The 13,102-nt window shown below is 39.8% G+C and overlaps 1 protein-coding gene across 1 annotated transcript in view; it reads left to right on the plus strand.

Moving 5' to 3' along the window:
* Nucleotides 1–11,475, plus strand: part of CEPT1 (choline/ethanolamine phosphotransferase 1) — a 29,745-nt gene extending 18,270 nt beyond the window's left edge. Inside the window, exons 4-8 of the mRNA XM_009583216.1 lie at nt 2,468–2,552; nt 7,338–7,469; nt 8,358–8,516; nt 9,756–9,881; nt 10,644–11,475. Coding sequence (XP_009581511.1) covers nt 2,468–2,552; nt 7,338–7,469; nt 8,358–8,516; nt 9,756–9,881; nt 10,644–10,763 — 622 coding nt within the window. The 3' untranslated portion in view covers nt 10,764–11,475. The remainder of the gene's footprint in view (nt 1–2,467; nt 2,553–7,337; nt 7,470–8,357; nt 8,517–9,755; nt 9,882–10,643) is intronic.
* The last annotated feature ends 1,627 nt before the right edge of the window (nt 11,476–13,102 follow it).

Raw genomic sequence — 13,102 nt, forward strand, 5'->3', positions numbered from 1 at the left:
CCCTTTCCAGCTGCCTGATGCCATTTTTATTTGAGTTGCGGAGGGCAGAACTACAGGCAATAGAGCAAAGATTGTACCACGGCTGTGTAAAGAAGATAATGCTGTCTCCCTAACCTGAATCCAGGCACTGTTTCCATAGATTTGGTTGGGCTCCCAGTTTTGTGTAAGAGTTTGTCTTATATACTTTAAAAAAATTCAGATCATAAGACCTTACTTTATTTTGCATTAAGATTACTGCTGCCAAAAGAAATCTGTTTTACTGTCCAAGGAAAGCTATAAACTTGAGTTACCTACATTAGTTATTAGTCACTGTTTCTGTGAGCGTTCTCAGTTGCTTTATATTCTTTTAGGTCATTGTCAGAAGTAGTGAAATAGGCTAAAACGCATTCCTGTTTAACCTGTGTGGGTTCATGGAGGTGCTTCAGCCCTTCCTCAGTTGGACACATTGAAAACACATTTCCTTGCTGATTCCAAAAGCTAGGAGGAAGCAATTTGCGTTTAATCAGGTGTTTTGTGTATCTCTTTTCTTGCATGACTGAGCATTTCTACCTTTTCTTGCAAGGTAGCTCAATGGCTAAATTTGTTTGAGGACTGAAAATACGGATTTATAGAACATTCTTTCCTTTTTGTGGAAATTAATTTTTTTTCCCCAAGCCAGTTCTGGTTGCCTTATGGGATTGTTACTGAAAAATCAAAATATAGGAGGACCCCTGAGGTTATTTCCTCTGTATCTCATATCTCCATGCTTGGTGTAGTGAAAAGAAAATTTACAAAGCAAAGACAGGAAACTGTCTTTTATTGGAATCTTCTCTAGCTTTCCTCCAGCAGCTTTGGTTAAACTTTCCCATTCTGTGCTAAGAGTCTGGCTAGTTCATGAGTATTGCTGCTCTCCCATCTTCTGTATCCTTTATGCTCCCCTCTGCTGCTTCACTGCTTATTTACTTTATGACTTTGGGAGGGAGCAGTGGTCGTTTGCAACAGTGATAGTCAGGGGTTGGGTGGTCATATCCTGTTTGCTGGCTGTCAACGCTGCTGCCACATGCTGATTCTGCTGTTTGTTCCATAGGTGCGTGTCGTGCTCTTAGAGAGCTGGTCAGAAAGTCTCTTGGCTGATGGAAAGGTGAAGTTGCACAGTGGGAGATGGATGCAGTGTTTTTACAGCCTGCTGAAAGCAGCAGCCAGCATTTAGAGAATCCATAGTAAGATAAGAGATTGTATTCAGTACCACAAACTGTTGCCTTTCTGCTTTCTTGTACTTTGGGTATTGTTTTACATGGGAATTAGATGCAGCCTCATAATTATTCCTTGTGCATATTGATCTGCTGCTGAAAGAGAATTATATTTTGGCCAGACTGGAGATGCTCAAATGAGAGGATCCACTCTGAAACTGGAACAAAGGCTGTAGAGAAAACTTGGTGGCATGCTGATCTGATACTGAACTTAACTTTATGGTCTTGTAGCTCATTTAAGGCACCCAGGCAAAAAAACCCCTGAACCATTATTCCCTGATCCCTATGCAGTTGATAATATCAACAGTATTTTTGTAATAGCAAAGCATGTATTGCAAGAAGCAATTTTAGAGTCTTTTAGGTAGAACTGTATTATTAGAGATAAGGAATATGCCATAAATATTTCAAACTGTCTCAAAGGATTATTTTTGATAGAGTACTCCAGTATGAGATAGTATTATACAGCTTCATATTATACACCAGCAAGTACATCATCTTTATATTTCACTTGTATTTTTTCCTTCTGTTTCTGGAATTGATTTGTGTGGCCTTGTTTTTTCTCTCTTGCTAGCTCTAAGACTTTTGCACGCTCTTTAAAACAAAGTCTTAAATTCAGTCTTTTCTATAAGCCTTTCCTTCTTGCCCTTCTACAAAACATACTAGCTATGCTAGAACCAGAAGCGGTTTCTCTTTTGCTGCGTGCTAGAAACAGAATTGTGTAATCTTTAGCAATGCAGCTGACAGTACCATTTACATTTGCATAAACTCTTCAGGGATTCATGTTTCCTTTTAAAGTTTGGTGCTATTCAGAGAGAATATTCATACTAAAAAGTAGGGTAGGGAATATAATAGGGATTAAAAATATCTTTCCTGAATTTTATCATCTGAAATAAATTCTTTTTTTTGGTGGGCAAGGTTAAAACTGAATATTTATTTCTGCAGCTGGCAGTGGTCAGTTAAAAGAAGAGTTCCAACTGTTCCTTTTGACAAAATGGATTTCTTATTGCACTGTGACATGAAACAAGAAGTATAGCACTGCATGGCTCTTAATTTTAACAATAAAACTAAAATATATTTTTGCTTTCTAAATTATTTATAAATTTTGCCTCTATTGTTTTCCTCAGTATTTTGGAGTGTTTATACTGTGCATGATAGAGGAGAGCTGCTGAGCTTGCAAATAACTGACTTGAAATTGCTTTGAATGATTTTGCTTTTTTTGGCTTTTTGTACCTAATCAGAATTGATGTGACTGAAGTGCAAATCTTCATAATAATCATGCATTTACTGGCAGTGATTGGAGGACCACCTTTTTGGCAATCTCTGGTAATTTTGTGCATGTTCTTATTTTATCCTTTTTAATAATCTAGTAGACACCTGGAAGAACTACCTGCAAATAGTAGCACAGTTTAATTTGTGAGGGGAAGGTCTCACTTTTCCTCATAAATGGAAATATATATTCTTGAGTATAGGTCACATGGCGATAACCGTGCATTCTGGTTTTACCAGAGTTATTAAAACAAGCTATTATTTTGTATCTTGTGTTTGCAGGTAGAAAGTTATCAAACGATGCACAAACTTAAATGTATCTTAACTGAAGTCCAGCTTCCTTTGAGAGAGCTGGCCAAAACTTGAATGAATTCCATGCAACAAGCTAGGTCAGCCACGGAGGAGTACTAAATTGGATTGAGGATATGGGAGAAACTTTTGGAGAGCAGTGGTAATGATCAGTAGATAATTTGGCCAGAATGTGGCTGATGAGTCTTATCTGTGTGAGAAGAAAAAAAAATTATCATATGGCATTTTTTCTCTCTTTTTTTAAAGTTGTTTTTTAATTTTTTAAAAATTTTTTTTAGCAGCGAGCATCCTAATTAAGCAAGCTTACTATCACGGGCTGGCTGCATATAGATCCTGCATATGTTATATAGGCTTGCCAGGCCATGTCAGCTGGCAGTTTATGGGCTGTCGTTGACTTTGTTTGCGTTACTGAAGCCATGTTGGGCTGTCCAAATAGCATTGCCCAGAGAAAAGCATACATGTGCATACATAAATATAACAAATTTCTGGGAATAACATCTAAAGCATTGATTTCCTGGAAGGTTTTCCTTCCTGAGTATTGATCTTGTTTGTGTACTTGATAAATGCAATTCTGAAGGTGGATAAAGAAATCTTGATTTGCAATAAAACCAAGAGATAGTCAAAAATTACTGAAACACATCACCCCAAATTGATGAATTTCTAATCTGCTTCATATAACTAGAGAAATGAACCCTCTAACATTGTAGAGAATATCTAGAAAAAGGAGCTAACCTTGGCTATCCCAATTTTGCTACATGTGCTTTCAGGCTTAAAAAACCCACCTCCCCAATTAATTATGTAAACTGCAAAGTAAATACCATCTAAAGAGAATGAATGTGAACAGGACTAATTCTAAAAAAAAAAAAAAGGCTACAAGTCAGCTTATTGGTGCCAAACTTTTCTAGACATTAGTGTGGCCAACACCCCCATGCAGCTGCTTTTCTGCCTTACAGGTAGGGATTTCCCAACTCACGTTCTCAGTTTCCTTTTTCCCTTTTTAAAAAAGGGGGGAAAATGCTGCCACAGCAACCTCTGGCACAATTCAGTGCAAGGTGGTGTTTATGTGAGCTTAGAAATTGTTCTCTTGTGTTATTAAATAACTTAAATAAATAACCCTTTTAAATAACCTCTGAAATAAATTCCCTGTTCAGCAAAATCTTGAAATCTATTAGAAGTTCTGGGTTGCAGCAGTATTTGGCTAAATCAGCTCCCAAAAGATTAAATTATTTTGAAGTCTGGTGTTGGATTAATGGAGGCATTTCTGCAGAGAACAAATGTGATCAGGTTTCCCATGACAATTAGGAATTTTTCTTTTTCATTCAACTTGTGAGATTTTGTGTTTGTTTAGAGATAAATGCTATTTACTACTTGCAGAGTAAAATACATCACACAACCCCTCCTTACCCCACCCCCCTCCCTAATCCTTTAATATTTTGTGTGATGGCAAAATGGGTGGTTTGGTATTTTTGGTTTGTTTCTATCTGGGGGGAAAAATAATGGAACAAAATGTGGTTGTATACTCAAACATTCCACTTTCTTAAGCTAACATGTGAAAAGCAAAACAATCTGAATAGGCTAAATGCAGAATTGTGTATTTTGTCAATTGTTGCTTTCATTAGCTTTCTTTTTTTCTGTGAAACGGTGTGTACCTGTACTGGCTTCCTTCTTTCTGTCAGTGTAGATTCTCTTTAAAGCGTGTTAAAATGCTGTTCTGCAAGGCTCCTGGAGCTCGGTAATTTCTGGTGGATGGTGAGTATGACTGCAGCCGAGATCCTCATTTGGAAAATGTGAGTAAAGTGAGCAACCTTAGGTGCAAATTGTTTGATGCATTGATTATATAGAGGGTTTTTTCTGTTTGAAGTGAGAAAAGTGCTGCAATTGCTTGAGTTTTATTCCACAATGTAATCTTTAACAGCATAAACACTTCATGAATATAAAGCAAGCTTGGTTTTGGCCTGCTATGAGTTGTTATTCCTCTTGCAGATGTGACTGAAGCGTACATAACAGCTCTAAACTACAGGTGGGATCCAGCCTTGTGAGAAGGACTCCCAGAATACTATGAGTTGCCCAGCTGGTTGTGGTATTTGTGACTAGGAGGTAGCCAAGAAGCTTCTGGAGGGGGTGCCTCTGTGTCCACTTATGGATGCGTAGTCTCTTACACTCTTCACTGCTGCTTAGCTATGCTCTTTTCCTGACTATTTCCTAACTATTTTTTTTTTTTTTTGAAATCCCAATTCATGCTGCACAGAACTCTGATGGCTCTAGTCTGGAGGCCTGACATTAATTTTCTGGCAAATGATTTTGGACTTGCTTTAATTCAGGCTCTGGCAAGCACCCATTAATCCATTCTTTGCTTGCTGCCACATGTTTTTATTAACATGCATGTGCATGTTTTTCCTAGACAAAATTTGGAATGCTCCCTTTACCAGGATGTATCTGTATTCAGAAGCTTTCTGTGCAGTGTGGCCTTTCGCTTGTAATCAGCGTCAAAGGATTTAACAGAGAACATAAATTATCTGCAAAAGATTTGGCTTGCAATACTTCTCTGCATTGTTGACATAGTCTTGTGAAGTTCTGCATGCATCTGACTTCTGGTGAAACCCGTGCAATTACCAGCAAAGTCAGAAGAATTGCATGGACTGTAGTGATATATGAAATACCAGACAAGGAAGTCTTGTGACTTGCCTTGTAGTGTCCTCTTATTTAAGAAGTCAAGGGCTGCAATGCCATTTTGTAGGAAGATTTCTGAGTACAACTCCCTCTCTCAGACTTTTTTTTTCCCTCCATGCTATTTGCTTGCCTTTGCTGCTTCCAACTTTTGGCCTTGCTGCTTCTGTTCTGTATGCAAAGCAATATAGCAGGTGCTGCCTTTTTATACCTCTCCTTTGACTGTCCTCTGCCAAATTTCTGTGTGCAGCTTTGTTTCCCATTAATTATTACTGCCAGATAAGTGCAGTCTAATACCTATCACCGATGCAGCTATCAGTGGAAGCAAAAAGGAGAGTGTTAATAAAGCATAACTAGCCAAACTGTATGTTGTAACAGTGTGGTCTCATCTTCCTGCCTTTTCTAAGCATCCTTCTCAGATGTGTTGGTAGTAGTTTGGAGTTTATGGGGTGTTTTTCCCAACAAACTCCCCTTGTCTTTGGGAAATGTCAAACTTAAGGTCTCTTGACTCCTGTATAAAGCTTGCCATTGTTTTCTTCTTCCTGTAGAAGAGCAAATTCACCCCATTCTTTAAATACCAAAGTACATTACTGAAGTAGAGGGCAGCACAGGTACCTTCCTTTATAAGACTGAGGAGAGACGTTCAGGAGTCTTATGGCTTGTAACGTTAATGAACGATTATAGTTAGCACTCCAGTCTGTGGCAATGGTTTGTTTACTTGTCATTATTCTTTCTGTGCTATTTTTCAGAAAGTGTTTTTTGACTTAACAGTGCAGCCTGAGCAAGGGAGAAATATGTTTGAGTGTCATGAAACTATGCCAGCCAGCCAGAAACCTGCAAGGCAGTGATTTGGAGAGGTGGTCTGGGTGCTCATTTGTAGGCTGCCTAAGAGCAAGGCATGAAGAGTTAAAGCTGGCTGTGCCTCTTAATTGTGCCCTGAAAAGATTGAGAGATTAAGTTATTGAACGTGATAGAAAACTAATGATCTTTACCTGCTGAAAGCTACACAGTGTAATTGAAGAAAAATAGAAACAACTTGACCTCATTTGGGCTTCTGTATGTAGTTGGACTCCTTGCTGTTGGGGAACCAAGTGTGTTTATGCAGTTGAGTGCTATGACTGCAGTTTCTGAATTAAGAGCCCGTGAAGATTTTTTGTAGTTGTATAGATAAAGTTGGGAAGCTTTGGGTAGTTCTCTCTAAACACTTGCTTCCAGAACATATTTGCTGTGGTTTATTTTGAACTCTGTTTTCACTTCTAGTTTCTCCTGTTCTGCTTGAAACACTACTGTTAAAAAAACGAAGAAAACTACTGCCTTTCTTTCAAAGCTGCCTGTACTCATTTTTCACTTCTTTAGTAACCTCATCGCTTGCTCTCCTAGGCTCACTGACTCTGAGATGACTTGTCTGATCTCTGTTTGCTTCCCTTGTCTTTCCCATAAGGTAGTATCCAGTTTCTTAAGGGGCTTTGTTTAATCATCTCCAATGGCTCTTGCTTTGCCCAGTTTGATCTTGGCTGCAGCTGTGAGTTTTACAACCAGCTTGAGAAAAGATGACTGATGCATTTCTCTTCCATATGATAGCTGGGTGATTTAGCTAGCAAGTTCTTGGTTTCCGTCCACTTCTCTGCTTTTGATGGCTCTTTTCAGGTAACTGAAGATAAGTCTGGCTTTATGGGAAGCTTGATGGAAGGATTATTGGAAAAATACATATTTCTCTGTGCCTTGTAGAAATTTAAATCTCTGTATAGCAGAGAAAGAAAAGCAAACGTGGTGTTGGAAAGTGGAGTGTTTGAGTGCACTAGAAGTATTAAACCCAATTTTAGTTTGCTTGTGCATATTTTAACTTCTTGTCTCTCTTCCATTAAGATTCCAATACTGAATATTCAGGTGAAAATATTCCCAGCCCTCTGCACTGTCGCAGGAACCATATTCTCTTGTACAAACTACTTTGGTGTGATCTTCACAGGTGGAGTTGGCAAAAATGGATCCACTATAGCAGTACGTACTTTGTTCTGCTAGTTACTCTTCAGCACTTTGCGGCTTTTCAGCCATGCCTTTAGTTTTTATTTAAGATAATACCTCCCACATGTGAAATATTTTCCTTACAGTTCCTTGCTGGCTTGGGAAAAACAAATTAATATTGTCTGCGTAAGAATAGTAGTTTTAGGAGTCAGGAGTGTTAAAATTTGAGTGATTAAAATGCTCATGGTACTTTGATATTTGCTTTTGAATTGATCCTATAAAACAAGCTATACAAATACCCCCTCCCTGCCCCCTCCCCCCCCAAGAGTTCATAGAAAAGTCCAATGCAAAAATCCACTCAGAAGGAAGTTTGTCATGGTTTGTTTATGGTTTTGATCCTTCTAAAAGATCTGTATTATTCTTATTACCAGTGAAAGAGTACAGGTGGAGGTATCTGCACAAGGACCTTCTGTTTCAATGAAGATGATGATTGATTCTGGAGCCCCGGGAGTTTTCCAAAAAGCAATTCTCTACCAGCCTAATAATTAGTTGCTACCTAGAAGGCTGTTTTTAGTTGCTTTCTAGCTGGCGCAGAAAAAGCAATAGAAGTATTGTCTCTGGTCATTTGCTAACAGTGTCAGCCACTGCCTGTGTGACAAGTGTCAGAACTGTGCACTTCTTGCTGCCTAAAACCTTATTTTCTCCCTCAGCCCAAGGAAGGCTCAACCACATTCTCAGCTGATGCTCACTGAAGTTTCACCACACTTTGTTCCTGTTAGTACCAATGTTCAGAAAGACATGTTTTTAATGTGATTTTAGTTAGAAACCACCCGTTGCATACCATGTGAATGTTTGGCTTATTGAGGTTTCTTTGCAACGTGCACATTTTGTTAACCTAATGCTTTAACTTTAATCTCACTGTAGGGAACGAGCGTCCTTTCACCTTTTCTTCATATTGGGTCAGTGATTACATTAGCTGCAGTGATCTACAAGAAATCTGCTGTGCAGCTCTTTGAAAGGCATCCCTGCTTATATATACTTACTTTCGGTTTTGTATCTGCTAAGATAACAAATAAACTAGTGGTAAGTGTGCCAGAACCTTTGAGTTTCTTGTTATTGCAGTAAAACTTTTCGTAGATTTTAAAGTTTTCTCTGGTTATTCCATTGACTAACTTGCATCTGTTTGTGTAATGAAGTGATACTTGTGGTTTACTTATTTTCAGTAGCTTGGAGGTGCAGCGGAGCCTTTTTTCTGTTTGAAAGGGGAGTGGTAAACTTCAGGCTAATGCCATGGTTACACAGTCAGTGCCAGTACAACTTAGAGTTGCCAGAGTTCTGTTTCTCCCCCTTTCCCAGCTGTTTGTTCACATTTTTGCCGTGTACTTGTGCACTTGGGTGATGAGCTGGGCAGGAACAGAGGTGGCTGAAACCCCCCTCACATGCAGGTGCAGAGGGGAGGAAAGTTTGGGAGAGGGAGAGAGGGTGACAGAGCTGCTGAGGTTTGGAACAGTTGCTCAGGGTTTAACTTAAAGAATTGGAGAGAAATAGCGGTTAAAATTATTAACAAGTTTGTACCAGGGAACAGATGGCAATGCTATCAGGACAGGAGCCCTTGTTGAATCGAGAGTGAACGAGGGGTTAAACAACTGCTGCCCCACACCATCTCAGTTCTGTGGGCATATGTTGCGTTGCCACATGAACTGGATCGGTGTTGGACATAACTTGCAATGGAAGAAGAGTTTATTTCTTACCAAGACCAGTTTACTGCACAGTCACATCAACAGTTATGCTGGTAGAAGTGAGGATGTGGTGTAGGACAGCCCCTGTGCGTGTGAGGGAGGGTGGGAAGGTCACACGTGGGCATAATCATCAAACTGTAACCAGAGAGAGGTGGTGATCCTTATGGGATGGGAACAAATTGGTGGAGTGAGAGAAACACCAAGCGTCTCTGATTTTTGAGGATCTAGCAGCTGTGAGTTTTGGTTTCCAGGCTCAACTAAACCTTAACATTTACCAGTCTACTTCCATTTTACTGTTTTGTTTCTGGCAGGAGGAAAAGTTTGTGGGCTGGAAAATGTGTTAGGTTTTTTCCTCTAGCTACATTCTTCTAATAAAAGATACTTCTCTGCAAACCTTGCATCTCATATAGCTGTAGACTTTCATGGTTAAAACAGTATTGCTGCTGCTACTTAAGTACTCGATATATCTTACAGTAATGTGGCTTGAACTGTAACTTTTTTGGCTTTGTGTATTCTGAAATCACTCTGCCTTCGCTGGCATATGTTTATTTCTTAAACTTCCTTTTTTTCTCTTTTAACATAGGTTGCACACATGACCAAAAGCGAAATGTACTTTTACGACACAGCATTCATAGGCCCAGCACTGTTGTTTCTGGACCAGTATTTTAACAGCTTTATTGATGAGTATATTGTTCTCTGGATTGCCCTGGTAAGTATGGGCTCACTTTGCTTGTCGGTAATCATTGCCAGCATTTGCTCACTCTTTCACAAATATTGTTTGAGTTGGTTGAGCCTAGCTGACTCGCCTAGAGGGTGATGGGACTGGGAACCTACTTTACTGAGTTGATGTTAAATAGAGCTCATGCAAACAGAGGTAAACATGGTTTGCTTAGTGCATAGTTTAAACAGTTTTAAAGCAATGTAGCAAATATTCAAAGCTTAGAATAGACTATTTTGAAGACTTGTGTTGGTGTCTTATTAGCAAGGGAACACATTACGCGCAGTGCAAGTGTAGTATGGCTGTGCCTTAAGCTCTTGAAAGCATGTACGTCTGTCATTACTAACAGCACCCATTAGGATGGGTTAACTTAAGTTAAACTCATGTGCTTATCAAGCACTCAAGTGTTATCTACCAAAATGCAGTGTTAACCTTTTAATAAAATCTATATTTTATGTATGATTGTCACCATTCAGAGTTAATGGGGCATTTCACAGTATCTGTATAGCTACTATAACTGTTTTCCCCTCTCTGACTCTAGAATTAAGAGTCTGTATTCTTACAAAGCTGGAAGAAAGCCCAGCATGCCTAGAAACTTTCTTCACTGAGCTATTACTCCTACAGAGTTGGAGATTTAGTTCATGAAAAGAAGACCCTAGTGCTTTTATTCCGAAGTGTGCGGGTGGTGTTATACTCATGTTACACTCTATGAAAACCTAGATCTAAATGTGTGTAATATTTTTCCTTTGGCAGATCTTTTCTCTCTTTGATTTGCTTCGATACTGTGTCAGTGTGTGCAATCAGATTGCTGCCCATCTGCACATCCATGTATTCCGAATCAAGTCATCCTCCACGCATTCTAATCACCATTAGTAAATGGGGAGTCACCATAAGGAGAAATAAGAAAGAGTTGGTTTTCTACATGAACGGATGTGAAGATATGTAGGAGACTAAGGCAAAAAGCAGATAAGAACAAAGTAATTTATAATAATTAATGTTGTATAACTTTTATTCTTTGTTATCAGTAACACTCCTTAACTAGTCTCCTGCCTGAGAGAGTGAATTCCAAGTACACCCTAGTCAACTCTACATGTAGTCAACTCTGTTGGTTCAAAGCCCGGGAAAGCATGCAGGGAGTAATGCTCTGTCTTTGTAATTACCTTGATTACAAAATAATCTATGTATGGTGAATGGATCCCCAACAACTGAAGTTTCTAATGTAGTATAATTACAGCTGCAATACGACTTGCTTTTAATTTTAATATTTCGTCATCTCTTAGTGAAATACTTGTTTAGTGTCCACTTGAAATTTATTTACTAAAGACCTGAGCTGGTAAAAACAGAGATATCGCACTAGCTTGTGTAGCTGAAGCAGCTGTCAAGGTTTGAGTCCAGACTGATGTGGTGGTTTTGCTTATGCATTGCTGATAAAGCGGTTTTTTGCTAAAGAATAATGCGTTGAACAGCGTCCTGCAAGCGGAAGGGATGATCGGCATGCAAAATAGTGTGGTATCTTTGTCAATTAATTTTATTTTTTTAAATAAACATTATCTAAAAAGACAACTTATTTCTCAATTTTCTTCAGTGGAAAGACTATAAAAAGAAAATTTTACTGTTTACTTTTTTATGTATAAAACTTCAGCAAAATTTCCTTTCTGCTCTTAATAAATAAGAATTCTGAGAGCAACAGTTGTCTTCAGATGTGTGTGTTGCTCTGTCCTACATAGACCTTTGAAGTAGAATCCTGGCTGCTATTTAGAAGGCAGTTTTCTGATGCTTTTATGTGTATAGTGTTGCCATTCCAGGATCTCGAAGAGCTTTCTCTGCTACATACTGCAGTAAGTTTGGGATGTGGCGTGGTGTTGTGTGTGGGGTTTTTTTGTTGTTGTTGTTTTAATACCATTTTAAATGTGGTGAACTGCATCAGGGAGGCTAAGTTAGATTTAATGGAGGGTTTAATCGCACGGTAGTGAAGTGCTGCAACGTGTGCCACAGGCCCTGGCATTGAGGGGAACTTCAGACCGCTAACAAAGTGCCTAGGCTTGCTGTACAGAGCAAAGGGAGGGTCTCCAGAGCAGGATCTGCCTTGGCTATCTGGGAGCTGCTCAGGAGACCATTGGTGGGGAATGCTAGGAACCTGGTGGCAGAAATCCTAGCCCTCTGACCATCATGGTAAGAAAATGCCTCTGTCTACTGGGAATCCAGAGCCACAGCAGTACCTGAAGACAACTGCATGTGTCTCTTGAAGGAATTAAGCACAGCTCACTTTAAAAAAAAAAAAAAAAAAAAAGGCAAAAAAACCCCAACAACAGTAAATCAAAACCCCACTTGGCCACAGGAAGAGGTGACACGTATTTCCTGTGATACCCTAGCGATTAGAAAAACATGCTCAGGAAGTGGAGAGAAAATTCAGTTCCTTCAGTGAATGGAGAGCTTTTAAACCCCTTCTTCCACCTCCCTGGGACAGTACCCAGTGTCAGGCTATCATGGACGGAGGTTGGTCTTCCTAAGTTGTGTCCTTGCAGAGACACACGACTGCTTGGGCTAGAGAGAGAAAAAGGAGGAGCACGGCTCTAGTTTAGTTGTTGAAGTGTTTGTCTCTGCGAGGAAAGAACTGGGGCTGGCCCCTCTGAGATGTTGCAGGAAGTGGAACTGAGGTGCTGACTTCTCCAGCTGAGCATTTAGCACATGGACGTGCTCTGTCCTGTGTCTTCTCTGGTTGGAAGAGTTTTGGTTCCTTCCTGCGGGGTGATACCATTTCAACAAGTGAGTTGGAGGTCATGCCTTAGGATTGGGGCACTGGGGAAAGGAGGAATGTCTTCAGGACAAGGAGAAATTTATGTAGGCTTCCCCACTTTTTGCCCTTGAACTTCCAAGCATTTGCATGCTTGTGAGCAGCTATTTTATGGCAAGCACAGCTGAGGGGTCTTTGGGGGACCTGGCCCTGTGGGTTTGTATTGGGAGCTCCCCAAGGGTCCGTGCCAGGCTGAAGCCTGAGGGAGAGTTTGGTTCCCACATCCTGACCACATACCTGGGGCACAGCTCTTAAGTGTCCTGGAAATGTTATGGTCCAAGTGCCTTGATACTGGGAGCATCTCCAGTGTGTAAGGTGGCAGCTGCCTCTATAGTATCACAGTTTTAGATATAACTGGAATTTAGATAACTGGTTTATTTAGTTTTAACTGTATTCAGCTGGGTGAAGGTTTGATCTA

Source organism: Fulmarus glacialis, unplaced genomic scaffold (genome assembly GCF_000690835.1).
Source record: "Fulmarus glacialis isolate BGI_N327 unplaced genomic scaffold, ASM69083v1 scaffold16040, whole genome shotgun sequence".
In the NCBI taxonomy this organism is placed as follows: domain Eukaryota; kingdom Metazoa; phylum Chordata; class Aves; order Procellariiformes; family Procellariidae; genus Fulmarus; species Fulmarus glacialis.